A 12,507-nucleotide genomic window follows, 5' to 3' on the forward strand; every position below is an offset into this window, starting at 1 on the left:
CTTCAATAAAAAAATTTTGAGGAAACAAACTCAGTCCACAACAGTGCTCAATACCTACATTTTCGTACAGGACAGAACAATTATAGACCATCTGAAATTGATTGTATCTATTTGCTAGAGACTCACATTGAGTGGAGACATTTCTCAGTGAAATGAAAAAGATGTTGTGAGGTTCACTGCTGGTGAAGGAGCTCTGGAGTTTCTTTGGTGTCTCTTTTCATTATCTCCTCTTCCTGTCGGTGATGCACTGATTGCACAGTAGAGAGTGCTGTCATTAGAACCCTTTGCCCAATTTTCTGCACTGGGGTGGAGTTGCTAAGCGGTTCAACATAGTAAGTGAAACACCTCTGTGCCCTTTAGCATTTTTTAATGTCCAGTCAATGAGTCATTTCTTAGCATTATGCTTTATGGTATCATAAGAACATTAACTCTGTCACTCCAAGCCACCTAACTGCCACCCTTCCCAACCTAGTAAGAGTTGTAACATAACCTCTATCTCATGTTATATGTACTGTCTTGGAGAGGAATACAAAAAACTTTCTCTACTTATTTCTTAACAGGCCGGTGGTCTTATTTAACTCTGGAAGTATGAGTAGGTTCCATGTTCTCTGGGGGGGGGGGGGAAACACAGGTTTTGGAGTGATTTTAGTTTGCTGATTTTGGAAAGAAAGAAAAACATTAGAGTGAAGAATTTGAAATCCAAGAGCTCTTTAAATCTTGGATTATTTTGGCTACCGTAATCTTATCATTTACCGCAATGATAAATAAGCACAATATCAAGATATACAATTTCTATGTCTTAGAAATTTTGAATTTTGCTTTTGACTGTATCTGAGACATACTTGACTTTGTCAATGAAAAGTATACTTAAATGATGCCTCTTAACATTCTGCATTATTATTCCTCCTCCACTGAAAGAGTCCAGGCAACTAATGGAAGAGCTTCCTTCTGTATGTCAAAACTGAATGTACCAGGGCAGAACACCTCCATGTGCTTAGTTTTGCACCCTCTAAATTTCAACATTCAGGTTAGAACACACTCCTAAAAGACTAATGCTGTTTCAATGTATTTGATTAGCAAAGGGAACCTGTTCTCTTTAACTGCTGGTGCATAAATATATGAGAAGTAGATAGTGTTCAATCATACAGAGAACCTGACACTGTATTATTTATCAGAATGTCTGCATTCATTACAAATATTTCTAATATATGGTGCATATTTAATACATCACAGTCTATATATATTTAAATGCCTTGTACTAGAGAGAAGTCTCAATGCTAGAATCAGTCTCTAAAAAGGGGGTCTTGAGAGGTGTCATTTTTACACATGAAGATACCAAAGCATATACTCATTCTGCCCCACTTTAGACAACTTCTTAAAATGGACATTTCTATGGCATGACCTACTACCAGCCAAGTTGTCAGGATACACCTAAGGGAAAGAGAATCCAAGAGTTAACAGAGTGGGTTGTCTTCTTTTCTGTGGTTATTTCTTCAGGAAAGACTGTCTGTGTGCAGACAGAGAAAGAGGTTGAGAGCAGGAGAGGAGATTGTTGGAGAGAGGATTACCTAAAGGCAGGAGAGGTGATAGGCTGCAACCTCCATCTTTTGCACAGATCATTGAGAGACGAAGGGGGTTCAGGGGGTGCCTGGAGGGTCTCGTGACACCGGAATGAAGAAGCCCTGCACAAGGTGTCCCCTTCTGAATCCAGACTTCTGGGACACAGTCCTCTGATGTGGAAATCAATAGAGATGTCTACGGTAAAGCCGGACAGGCCAGGACTTAGTGTGGGAAAGGATAGGTCATGGAAGAGAAGCAATACTTCTCGTGACTGTTAGGGTTACAAACCCAGTGAGGAGGCTTGGCCCACCAGCAGGAAGGTAACTTACAGAAATACATCATACCTAGCCATTTTAAAACACATTATCAATTACAAGTTATTTCATAATATTTACCCCCATTTAATTCAACCTGGCTGTGCGAGAACAGAGTGGTTAAGTGACTTGTCTGAAGTCACAAAGCCAATCGGTGGCAGAATAGGTGCAGTCTGCACCATCAAAGAGAAGTTAAAAGTGAGAAATTCATCTTAGCAATTCTCTGGTACACATCTGGGGCTTATAACCAGGACTAATTCGGGGAAAAGGGATTGCCAAAAATGGCAGGAAAACAAATTTTAATGGAATGCCCTGTTGTATAAGACGTGTAGTAAAGCAGAATTTATACAAATTCCTGGACAGTGTCCCTGGGCACTCCAGACAGCAGACAGATTAAGGAAACAAAGGAATAGGGTAAATATGGATGGACCACTAGCTTGAAAACAAAACTATTCAAGGGTAAGTAAAAGACAGATGTGAGGTCTAAACATGCACAGAGTAAGGAGAATCGGCAAGATCACATAATGAAGTCAAGGAAGTGTAAACGCAAACACTAGCACAGCCAAGTTGAAGAAGAAAAGGAGATTGCACCAGAGATTAAGATAAATGAAATTATAAGGCATTGTTCTGGTACATAAGGAAGAAAAGGTCAATGGAAAAATAAATGGAACCTCTGAGAGGCTGCTCAGGTAATTGACAGTAGAGCAGACGAAGCTCTTTTAGATAAAACAAACAAAAAAGTAACTGGAGGACTTGGTTGCCACAAAGCTCGAAAGGGGCTTGGGGTTGGCAACAGTACAGATCCACAGGGGTTGATCTGAAGGTAAAGGAGGAGACATGTACCAGGGTGACCAGAACTTGAAGTATTGCAATTGACGAAGCATTTCTCCCACCCCCATCCCTTCCCCAACCCCCATGCCACTGAGAGGATGCCCAGGATATTGAGGTGAAAGTGAGATAAATCTTTAGACAGGAAAAGGGAGGGAACTAAATCAGAACAGAATCTCAGGAAGGTATACCTGACTTGGGAGGGGGTGGGGATCTAGGCAATAGTGGGGGCAGAGAAAGAGGAAAAGGAGGACAGAGACAGAGGAAGCAAGAGAGGGAGGGAAAATAGAGAGGAAAAAATGAAATTCAAAAATTTAGAAGACCAAAATGTTAATTAAGCCAGGAACAAGTACTCATTAGCCATATAGGAAATGGAACTTGCGTGCAGGGAGGAAACTGAGCCGTCCGTTCCCTGGGCTCTAAACGAGAGGCCTTGAACCCAGTGGATGCAAGCACCAGAGTTGTAGCTCCAGCCCTGGCCTTGTCTCCTGCTTAGTCCTGTGATTTTGTACCTTACACTTCAGCAAAGGGTAAGATCTTATGGCCTCTGACGTCTCTCCCAGCCCTATTTGCTTTGGTGCCATCTGTTCAAGGGCTGGGAGAATGGACCCTAGGGAAGCAAGGATGCCCTGCTAATAAAAACACTCAACATTTATTAAACACCTCCCTCTGGGCCAGGCTAATGTATGTGTACATATATACAATCTCTTAAGCCTCACAACAGCCAAAGGAGCTGTTAGTATTATTTTATTTTTCCCATTTCACAAGTGAGAAAATTAACTCTCTCCAGTAGAATCAGGACTGAAGCCCAGGCCCTGGGGTTCCAGATCCAGCGTCCCTATTGCAGAACAGTTAGCAACCGTGGCTAGACGGAGTCCCAGAGACCAGCGCTGGATCTAGAAAGCGACAGGCGCCACCAGGCTGGCGAGCGGGTGCAGGAAACTGGAGGGCACCGCTGGTCGCCCCTGATGCCCGGCTCCAGGTGCGTGCTGCAGCCTCCGAGGATCTAAGAGCCGCCAGCTGGAGCCACTGACTCCCGAGGATGAAGCCAGAGACTGACCAGCCAGTGGGGAGGAGATAAGATCTGGAACACCGCCCCCCACCCCGCCCCCGCACACAGTCCATCACCAGAAAAGAGAGGAATAAGATCAGGAAGGCCGAGTTTTCTGCCGCGGGACTCCGGCAAACTTCCGCCCAAGGCAAAGTCCCTTACAACAAAAGAAACCTGGGCTGGGCCTTGCTGTTTGCATTTTCTGTTAGACGTCTGGAGAGGCTTGGAGGCCTTGGATAAAAGGAGGAAACGTTTTATGCAGCGACAGAGGCCAGGAGATGTGATAGAAACAAATTTAATGAATTTGAAGCCCACGTCACTGATTTCAAGGCCCGCGTGACCTTGGCATTTACTCACACTTCTTTGCGCCTCACTTTCGCGGGTGCTTCAGCGTCCTCGTTTGCACTAATACCTCACACCAGTGCTAATACGTACTGCACCTGCCAGGTACTCCAGGCCTCGTAGGGTTGTTGTAAAGGTAAATGATATAATGCCCGTAAAGAGCCTGGAACAGGACCTGACTCGTGTAAATAAACGGGCAATAAACGCTAGGTGTTGCTGTGACTTTGCGGTTATCTTGCACCTATAAAAAGGGTAATGATTACACACACATGTCCTCCTACTTAAGTTGTGGGGAGGAGCGTTGTCCGGAGCAAATGGGCCAATACTTGTAAAAGTGCTTAGTAAACCTCGGCTCCATGTACGACCGGGATGCTGGCGAGTGAATTTTCAAAAACCTCTAGTGCGCTTACAGACAACTGGAGGAAGGCGAAGAGGACAGGGGGCGGCCCTTTCGGAGTGCATGCGTTTCTTGGTTAAATGGGGCAAGTTTCCCTTGGGACAGCAAGCCCTTGGCCCAAGAGTCGGCTTCCTGCCACTGAGAGCACAGCCAGCTGCGGGGACATCAGGGTGCCGCGCCCTCCAGGGCTCGGTGGTGAGCGCCCTCCGACGCCAGAGGGCTGGCTAGGCGGCTCAGCTTGCGTCGGGGCTGCGGGGAGAGGGTGGGCGAGTCCGCGCCAAGCCTGACTGAGTCCAACTCCGCAGCTGTTGCGGACAGGCAAGGAGCCTGTCCTCTCAGATGAGGGCCTCAGCTCCAATTTCCACTGTTATCAAAGAGAAGACATCAGACGAGAGAGTTCTTCCATTTAAATTTCCACTAATGCGTTCACAAGGCTTTTTAATTGCTTGCAAATGCATTTCTCTGTACGATTATGGAATCCGTGTTGCCTGTCGGCAGCAAGGCTAAGGCGGAATACAGATCCGTGTTAGGCTTTCGACAAACAGCCCAGAGGGCGGGGTAGGGTCGTGCTGGAGGAGGTTTAACAGAGAAGGAGGGAGGAGGGGGAAAGATAAAGAAGTTTAAAAAATCAATGGCAACCCTTAAAGTGAAATAACTGGAGAGTCCGTCAGAAATGTTAATTTCCCTTAAATATCCCAAAGCTCTTTTTTTAAATGGTTTGCCACTTTTCGTTTGCAATTAGGTAACGTTTTAAGCCAAGTGGCCCTTGGGTTGCTGAAGGTGAAATGGGGCTGGGGGGGTGGGGGTGGATTGCCCAGAGGAAGGCAGATAGAAGAATTATCCAAATCACAACTGGAAATGAGAGGGTGAGGGACCTTTAGAAAGACACTTAGAGTCAGCATCAGCTTGAGCTAATAGAAGTTAGAAAGGCAAGCAATTCATTTGGGAATAGTGGGGATCTGACCTCGAGTGCCTGCGCATGAATACCTAGGCTGCCATGCCTTTTCTCTTCAAATGTGGTTCTTTTAACTGGGTCAATTTTAGATTCCTGGCTCCCACTCAGAATGTTCCTGGTATTTCAAGCTCTCTTCTCTCACCACCTTGCCTAATGAGTAAAAATGAATGAACCAGGGATTGGGATGCTGTGTCATGGACCCAACATATTTGCCTTTCCACTGCCTGAAGGATGGTCCCTACCCACCTACCCTAAGCAACAGTAACTGGAAGAGGTTAGACGAAGCACACCAGAGTAAGTTCTTAGATAAAAGGATCTTCCCAGGTCATTAAAATCCTGAGTGACTGAGAGATTCTGTCCCCTTGGGAGAGGACCTTGAGAGTTCTTTGTGTGGTTGGCTCTTGGGGAGGCCTCAGAGGCCAGTAGATCCACAAAGTGGTGGAAGGGTGCCAGGGGGTAGATAGAACCAGAACACCATTAAGAGAGGAAACATCAGCCATTGGCTTTCTTGGAATTCTCTAAAGGTACCTTTGTTCTCTCCTTGCATCCCAAATAAGCGGTGGGAGGACAGAGGCTTGGGAGCTTTAAGGATAAGTACTGATATTCAGATCTATACTTCTTGTTTTGCTTTGTGGAAAGAACATCTGCAGACCATTTTGGATCTTCAGAATTCCACTGTTCTCCCCTCCAAGCACCCATGAAGCTTATCTCCTACTGTGCAAACTCTTGTCTGGGTTAGGAAACGGCATGCCTCACTGAAGCAGAGCACACTACATTTTCCTCCTAGACAATCTACACGCATGCTCTCTTAAGGCATAAGTTTATTGGATTCAAGCTCATCTCTATCTTCCTCTAAAAGGGAAGGAAGATGGGAAGGAAAAATGGGAGGGAGGGAAGGAGGAAGGACAGAAAGAGAGAAGAAGGAAGGAGGGCATTCTGGTTGATTCATGTATGTGAATATGTCTTAAGGAAATATTTTTGGTTGAAAATGCCCAAATAAGTACAATCCTTAATTACTTCACTTAGCCTTATGCAAGCAGGTTTGTAGGCAATGTCTTTTCAGGCTACATAAAACAAATAAATTCATTTTAGGAAGCAAATGAAATTCCAAGCAGGAATAAGGAGAAGGAAGAGAAATACAAAACTAGAGATCGGTACTTGTTTGCTGGTGATTGTCCCCCAAACTCAAACACGCAAGGGGTGACAAACCCTTTCATTGAAGATTCAATTGGATAAAAACTATGGTTTGTATGATACCAGCCTAGAAGCTCAAGAAGACACCTGAACTTCCCACACCAGCATCTGAACTGTAGAAAACAGTTCAGAAACTCTCTTCTCTAGCTCTGGACCCTAACCAAAACAATAATGATACATACAAGTATTGCTCTGAAGATTTCTAAAGCAACTGGGGTAGAACAATACCTCCTGGAGTGTGGAGTATGGAATGAGAAGGCAGAAGCGAAGCTCTGGGGTCTAAGGGAGACCCTCTCCAGCTTCTAGGGTGTAGAGTTGGCAGTATCGCTCCCTCGCTTTTATGAGCTCTGTGGAACGGGCGGGAGTCAGACCGGCCTGGGGCTTAGGCTGGGATGCTCACTATGGTTTCCGGAGGGAGGGAGCCCCAGGCGATTGTCACCAGTCTCCAACTAGCCAAGGCCAGTTAATTCAATTACGCACCCGCTGGAGAATGTGGCCAATTGCTCTCCGGGAAAGGGGCAAAGCAGAAAAGAGAAATTAGCTTTTGGGTCAAGCAGGATGTCACTTATTAATTGCTCAGAACTATTAATTAGATGGGAAGGGAAGGCGGTGGGGGGACTGTCAGACAAATCCCGCGTGTGCGCACATCACACACACACAGACACCAAGCCATACACCTGCCTGGATGCATTTCTTTAGAGAAGGGGCGCACTAAGCAACCCTAGAGCAGATGGAAGGGAGCGCTGACCGTTCTGTGCATATGGTGCGGATGATTTCCCCAACTTTCCTTTCAGGGACAAGCAGCTTTTGGGGGGGGGTTGGAGGGGGTGAGGTGAGAGGAAGCAGTTGGCCAAATGGAGTTTCCTTACAGTTCAGACGCTGGTGTGGGAAGCCAGGACACCAGGGTGGGAGCAGAAGAGCTTTCCCAAAAGGAGACGTGGCGCCCTGACAAAGTAGATCCCTACATTTAAAGAGACACCCTTTACCCTTTCTGCTTCATCTTCTCTGAAAACAAGTGTTTTTCTCATTCTGCATTACATTTAATTTTCTCTAATTCCACAGGGGTTCAAGAAGCACAGTAAATGAAGCCCTGGGTGCCTTTTATCTTGGTACCGAGAAGTCACTCAGAAAGCTGGGGGTGGGGGGAGCTAGAGAGTAGAATGGTTCTTTGGTGATGTCCTGAAGTATTCAGACAGATGAGACAACCAGAGGTCATTCCGAGGCTGTACTCAGCTCCAGCCAGAGCTCATTACCGAGAGTATCAGAAGCTCGGGGCTGTGTGTGGATCTTCCCCTGGGCAGGGACAAACACACGGGGCAAACGCGCCGGGACAGCAGGCAGAGCAGGCGGCCACGACTTCCTGAGTCTCCTGGTTGTTCCCAGGGGAGAGGATTTTCGCCTGCCTCCTGGACCTAAGCCCAGGAAAGACGGTCCCTTCGCCTTCAATGAAGATGTACCTGACAGTGGGGGAGTTGGGGGAGGGGTTGGCAGCTTGTCTAAGAAGGAACCATCCTTTTCTATTTGAGTTGGACTAACTGGGAATATCATCCCCCCAAAAAAGCATGCCTGGCAATTCCCAAGATAACCTGAGGGCCTTACACATTATTCTGGGGGGAAGGCTGTTTCTTTGCAGGGTGGGGGTTCCTAGGGTAAGGTCATGGGGGCTCCCACGGAGGATTATTTATTTCGTCTGCGGATAGAATAGAGAGAGCTCACCCAGTCCTGGCAAACAAAAGACTTTCGCCGCAAGCAGTTTGGGATTCAGCCCTTAGTGCCAACAGCACTCATCTTACCCCTCCTACTTAAATATCAAATTGGGCACTTTTTCTTTTCATTTTCATTGGGCTCTCAGTCTTCTGACTTCATTAGACCAAAATTAGGAATTTCAGGAAGTTGGGGTGGGGGGGCTTGCACACCTTGGAAAAGGGAGCAAGTGTTGGCTGCTGACCCCTGTGCAAGGCTGAAGCATCATGGATCTCCATCTCAGACAGTGCATTTCAATTCTTGTCGCGCGCCTTTGTCCATTTATATAAAGCAAAGAGTACTGAGTGACAGCCCCAGTTAGCCTGCATGAGCAGATCCTAATAAACCCTCCCAAACCCCAACCAAAAAAAGAAAAAAAAATAGCCACATGCCTGTTTGCCTGCGGCTTATTATTAAGATACCTTCTCAGCTTAAACACTTAAAAGCTAACCAAATGAAATGGCAATTAAGACTAAATTGCCCTTCTATCTTTGAGATGACTCTGCAGGGCCAGACAGTTCTTGAGAGACTGACAGGCTTGGAAAGAGGACCTTTCAGAGCCTCAGTATTGCCGGCATGTAGCCACTGATACCCTCTCCAGGTGCTAGACCACTTGGTGCGGGAAAGCCAAATTTTGAATTAAGTAAAGCCGGAATACTGCTTGAAAGTTCTACCACAGAAGAACTAGAGAAAGGTGTGCGCTCCTTCCTTCCTGCCCTCTTTGTAAAATGTAACTTTCAAACATTTAAGGGCTATTTGAGGGTAATGGTGTTGAGACACCTGGTACCACTGCTAAATGGTCCACCCCACCCCCCATCCAGCACGGTTTCCAAAAGGGAAGGGAAACACAAAAGACTGGGAAAGTGGGTTGAGTTGGGGATTGAAAGACAACGTTTTACCTAAATGTAGAATCTTGTCACGCGTCTTTATTCTCTTGTGTTTTTTTCTTAAATGTATTGCCAGTTACACCGTTTCTTTATGATGGAAACTTGGGATTATCCATCATGGTTATTTATTTTAAAAGCTGCAGAAAGTGTAAGTCACCGCCGGGTGTTGCCTCCCAAAAGAGGGAAAAGAACCCAAATTTGATGTAAATATGGAAGAAGCAGTATTGTTTCCAGTTGGGCAAAGGCAGACACCCCAAACTGGAGGAAATTGATTTGGGTGCTTGTTGCAAAAAGCAGCTTTCAGCATTCAGGGATTGGAACCAATAGGAATGAACACTTACTTATGTAAAAGTAAGCTTTAATTAATATATATTTCTATATCTAATATACACATATTGGGGTTAGCTCTTTATCTTCACAATAAAATGTGTGCAAATCCTCTCTGCAGAGATGAGTCCCCACCTCAGTCGGTATAGAAAAGCATGATAAAGGTTGGAAAAAATGGATAAAAATGTTGAAAGAACCTCCAGTTCCTTATTAGGCGAAGATACAATATTTATTCCTTGTCTCCTGGGATAAATCTCTTCTGCCTATTGTCCTCCCAGTTCTCAGTGCTGATGCTTAATTTTCAAAACTTCTATATTACCAAGGGACCTACGACATCAGCCAAAGAAATACTCAGCAAGTACAAAATCTGTTCCAGGGAGCTGCTTTTGTGCAGAGGGAAAATTTTGTTCCTACAGGTTTTTAAGTGGGTAGAGGCAAGGAGCTAGCTGATCCGGGCAAAGCCATTGCAATTTAGATCTCTATCTATAGACTATTTTTTTCCTTAAAAAAAAATTGGAAAATACAAGAAGTTTGGATTTTTTTTTTCCCGATTCTTTTTTTGGAGGGGGAAACTGCATCGTAAGCTTTCGGAGAAACCCAACATGTCAACTACCTTTCCGGGACTAGTCCACGATGCCGAGGTATTATTACTTTTTTTTTTTTTTTTGAGCGCGCGCGTGTGTGTGTGTGTGTGTGTGTGTGAGTGTGTGGCGGCAGCGGCGGTGGCAGCGGCGGCGGTGGCAGCTTCCCCTGTCTCTAATCTATATTGGACCGTTACGTTTAATTATAATCTGGCTTTCGGGAGAAGTTAAGGAAGGAAAGGGGGAAAAGTTCGTTATGACATCTGTCGCCAGGAAGGGCAACTCTGCCACGTTAAGAAACATTTGCCATAATGAGGGGGAAACAATCCTAAGAAAAAAGAAAGGGAGGAGGTGATGAGGAGAAAGAGAGAGATAGAAAAAGGATACTCAGAAAGGCAAAGTAAAGAGATTGATTGGGGGGGCGGTAGGTGGACAAGGGGGGTGGGGAACCACGCACCCCTTTTGGAATGGACTTATTCTAGGAAAGTGAAGCAGAAAGTGGGGGTCGGATTCCTTGCCCCAAATGGTTAAGGAAATGAACAAGTTGAATGATTTGCACAGACTGGATTTTGAAAATATATGGACAATGATTTTGAACAGCTCTGGCAAAACATTTCGGCCTGGACAGCAGCGGATGTCTGGGTTGGTATCTGGCAGGAGTGGCGGGGCGCCCTGCGCGTGTGGACTCTCGCCTTCTGCTCCCCGCGGCCCCGGAGACAGTCGCAAGCCTGGCTCCCAACGCCCAGCTCCCTGAGCAAGTTGGGCAGGAGCTGTGAGTGTGTGTGCGTGTGTGTGTGTGTGTCTGCGTGTGTGTGGTGTCACCCGCACCTATATAGGGTGGGGGATTTTTTTTTTTCCGCTGTCGACTGTAAGGACGAGGCCGCCCACCCCCTGTCCGCCTGCTCGCAAAGGCTGTCTGGCAAGGGCGCTGAGCCCCGGCTGCGGCTCGGCCCGAGCCCTGCGCGCTCACTCTCCTTGGAGAGCCAGAGAAAGCCCCTGGCTCCGGGAGAGCAGCGTCTGGGCTGCACAATGACAAACCTCAAGTTTTTCTGCTCTCCCTTTTCCCCCTCTTCCTTCCAGATACGTCACGACGGATCAAACAGCTACCGTTTGATGCAGCTTGGCTGTCTGGAGTCCGTAGCCAATTCCACTGTCGCCTATTCCTCCTCCTCTCCTTTAACTTACTCCACCACCGGCACCGAGTTCGCGTCCCCCTACTTCTCCACTAACCACCAGTACACCCCGCTCCACCACCAGTCCTTCCATTACGAGTTTCAGCACAGCCACCCGGCCGTCACCCCTGACGCCTACTCTCTGAACTCGCTCCACCACTCGCAACAGTACTACCAGCAGATCCACCACGGGGAGCCCACCGACTTTATTAACCTGCACAATGCGCGGGCGCTCAAGTCGTCCTGCCTGGACGAGCAGAGGCGGGAACTGGGCTGCCTCGATGCCTACCGCCGCCACGACCTGTCCCTCATGAGTCATGGCTCTCAGTATGGAATGCACCCAGATCAAAGACTCCTGCCAGGGCCCAGCCTGGGGCTGGCCGCCGCGGGAGCAGACGACTTGCAGGTAAATAAGCATGCAGTGAATTTGTCGGAGCCCTCCCCTATTCGCCCTCCCCCTCCCGCTCCGTTAATTCTCTGAGTGTAAGCCGACTCTCCAAGTCTCTCTCTCTCCCTCTCTCTCTCTCTCTCTCTCTCTCTCTCTCTCTCTCTCTCTCTCTCACACACACACACACACACACACACACACACCACTTATGGGAAGTTATCAAAACAATTAGAGGAGGCGTGTGCCATTCAGTCCCTCTCATTGGATCAAGACATTTCACCTGGACGCTCCGAAGTCCGGCTAGCTGCGGTTTCCCACTTTGGGTGGGTCTGCAAGGAAGTCTTTGGTGAATCCACATTTCCGTCTAGGAAGCGGTAGGGTGGGGGAGATCAAGGAGGTTGGGGTTGAGACAACTGGACTCAGAGTAAGACCCGATAAGTTGATGACCAATCGCACCCTCAGTCTGGCGCTTTGCCGGGTCTGCCCGCCTGTCTCAGGCGTTTGTCCCAGGCTGAGCTGTAGGGAGGCTATTATGAGTTGGGAGGGCTGGTTTGTTTGGGGGACATGGTTGGGACCCTGAGCTCTAGCATAAGTTCCACCGAAGATACTAGACTGATGTGGAGAGCAGAGAATCGTACATGAAATCTCAAAAGTGCCCCCCCCTCCCGTGAAAGGATCTGCACAAGCCATCTATCTCACTAGCGTTGAGCCTAATTCTCTGTGCCTGAGAGCGTCCAATCTCACCACCCAGTTGATTTAAAACTTTAT

The 12,507-nt window shown here is 47.1% G+C and overlaps 1 protein-coding gene across 2 annotated transcripts in view; it reads left to right on the plus strand.

The window, feature by feature from the left end:
- Positions 1 to 9,673: 9,673 nt before the first annotated feature.
- The window catches only part of TFAP2D (transcription factor AP-2 delta), a 56,829-nt gene continuing 53,995 nt past the window's right edge, over positions 9,674 to 12,507 (plus strand). The window contains exons 1-2 of one of the 2 annotated variants that reach the window (XM_024558034.3): positions 9,674 to 10,239; positions 11,260 to 11,757. In XM_024558034.3, coding sequence (XP_024413802.1) covers positions 10,201 to 10,239; positions 11,260 to 11,757 — 537 coding nt within the window. In that variant the 5' untranslated portion in view covers positions 9,674 to 10,200. Of the gene's footprint in view, positions 10,240 to 11,208; positions 11,758 to 12,507 lie in introns of those variants that run through there. The other variant, XM_024558033.1, reaches the window with a different exon arrangement.

The sequence above is a fragment of the Desmodus rotundus genome, chromosome 11, assembly GCF_022682495.2.
Source record: "Desmodus rotundus isolate HL8 chromosome 11, HLdesRot8A.1, whole genome shotgun sequence".
Lineage (NCBI taxonomy): Eukaryota > Metazoa > Chordata > Mammalia > Chiroptera > Phyllostomidae > Desmodus > Desmodus rotundus.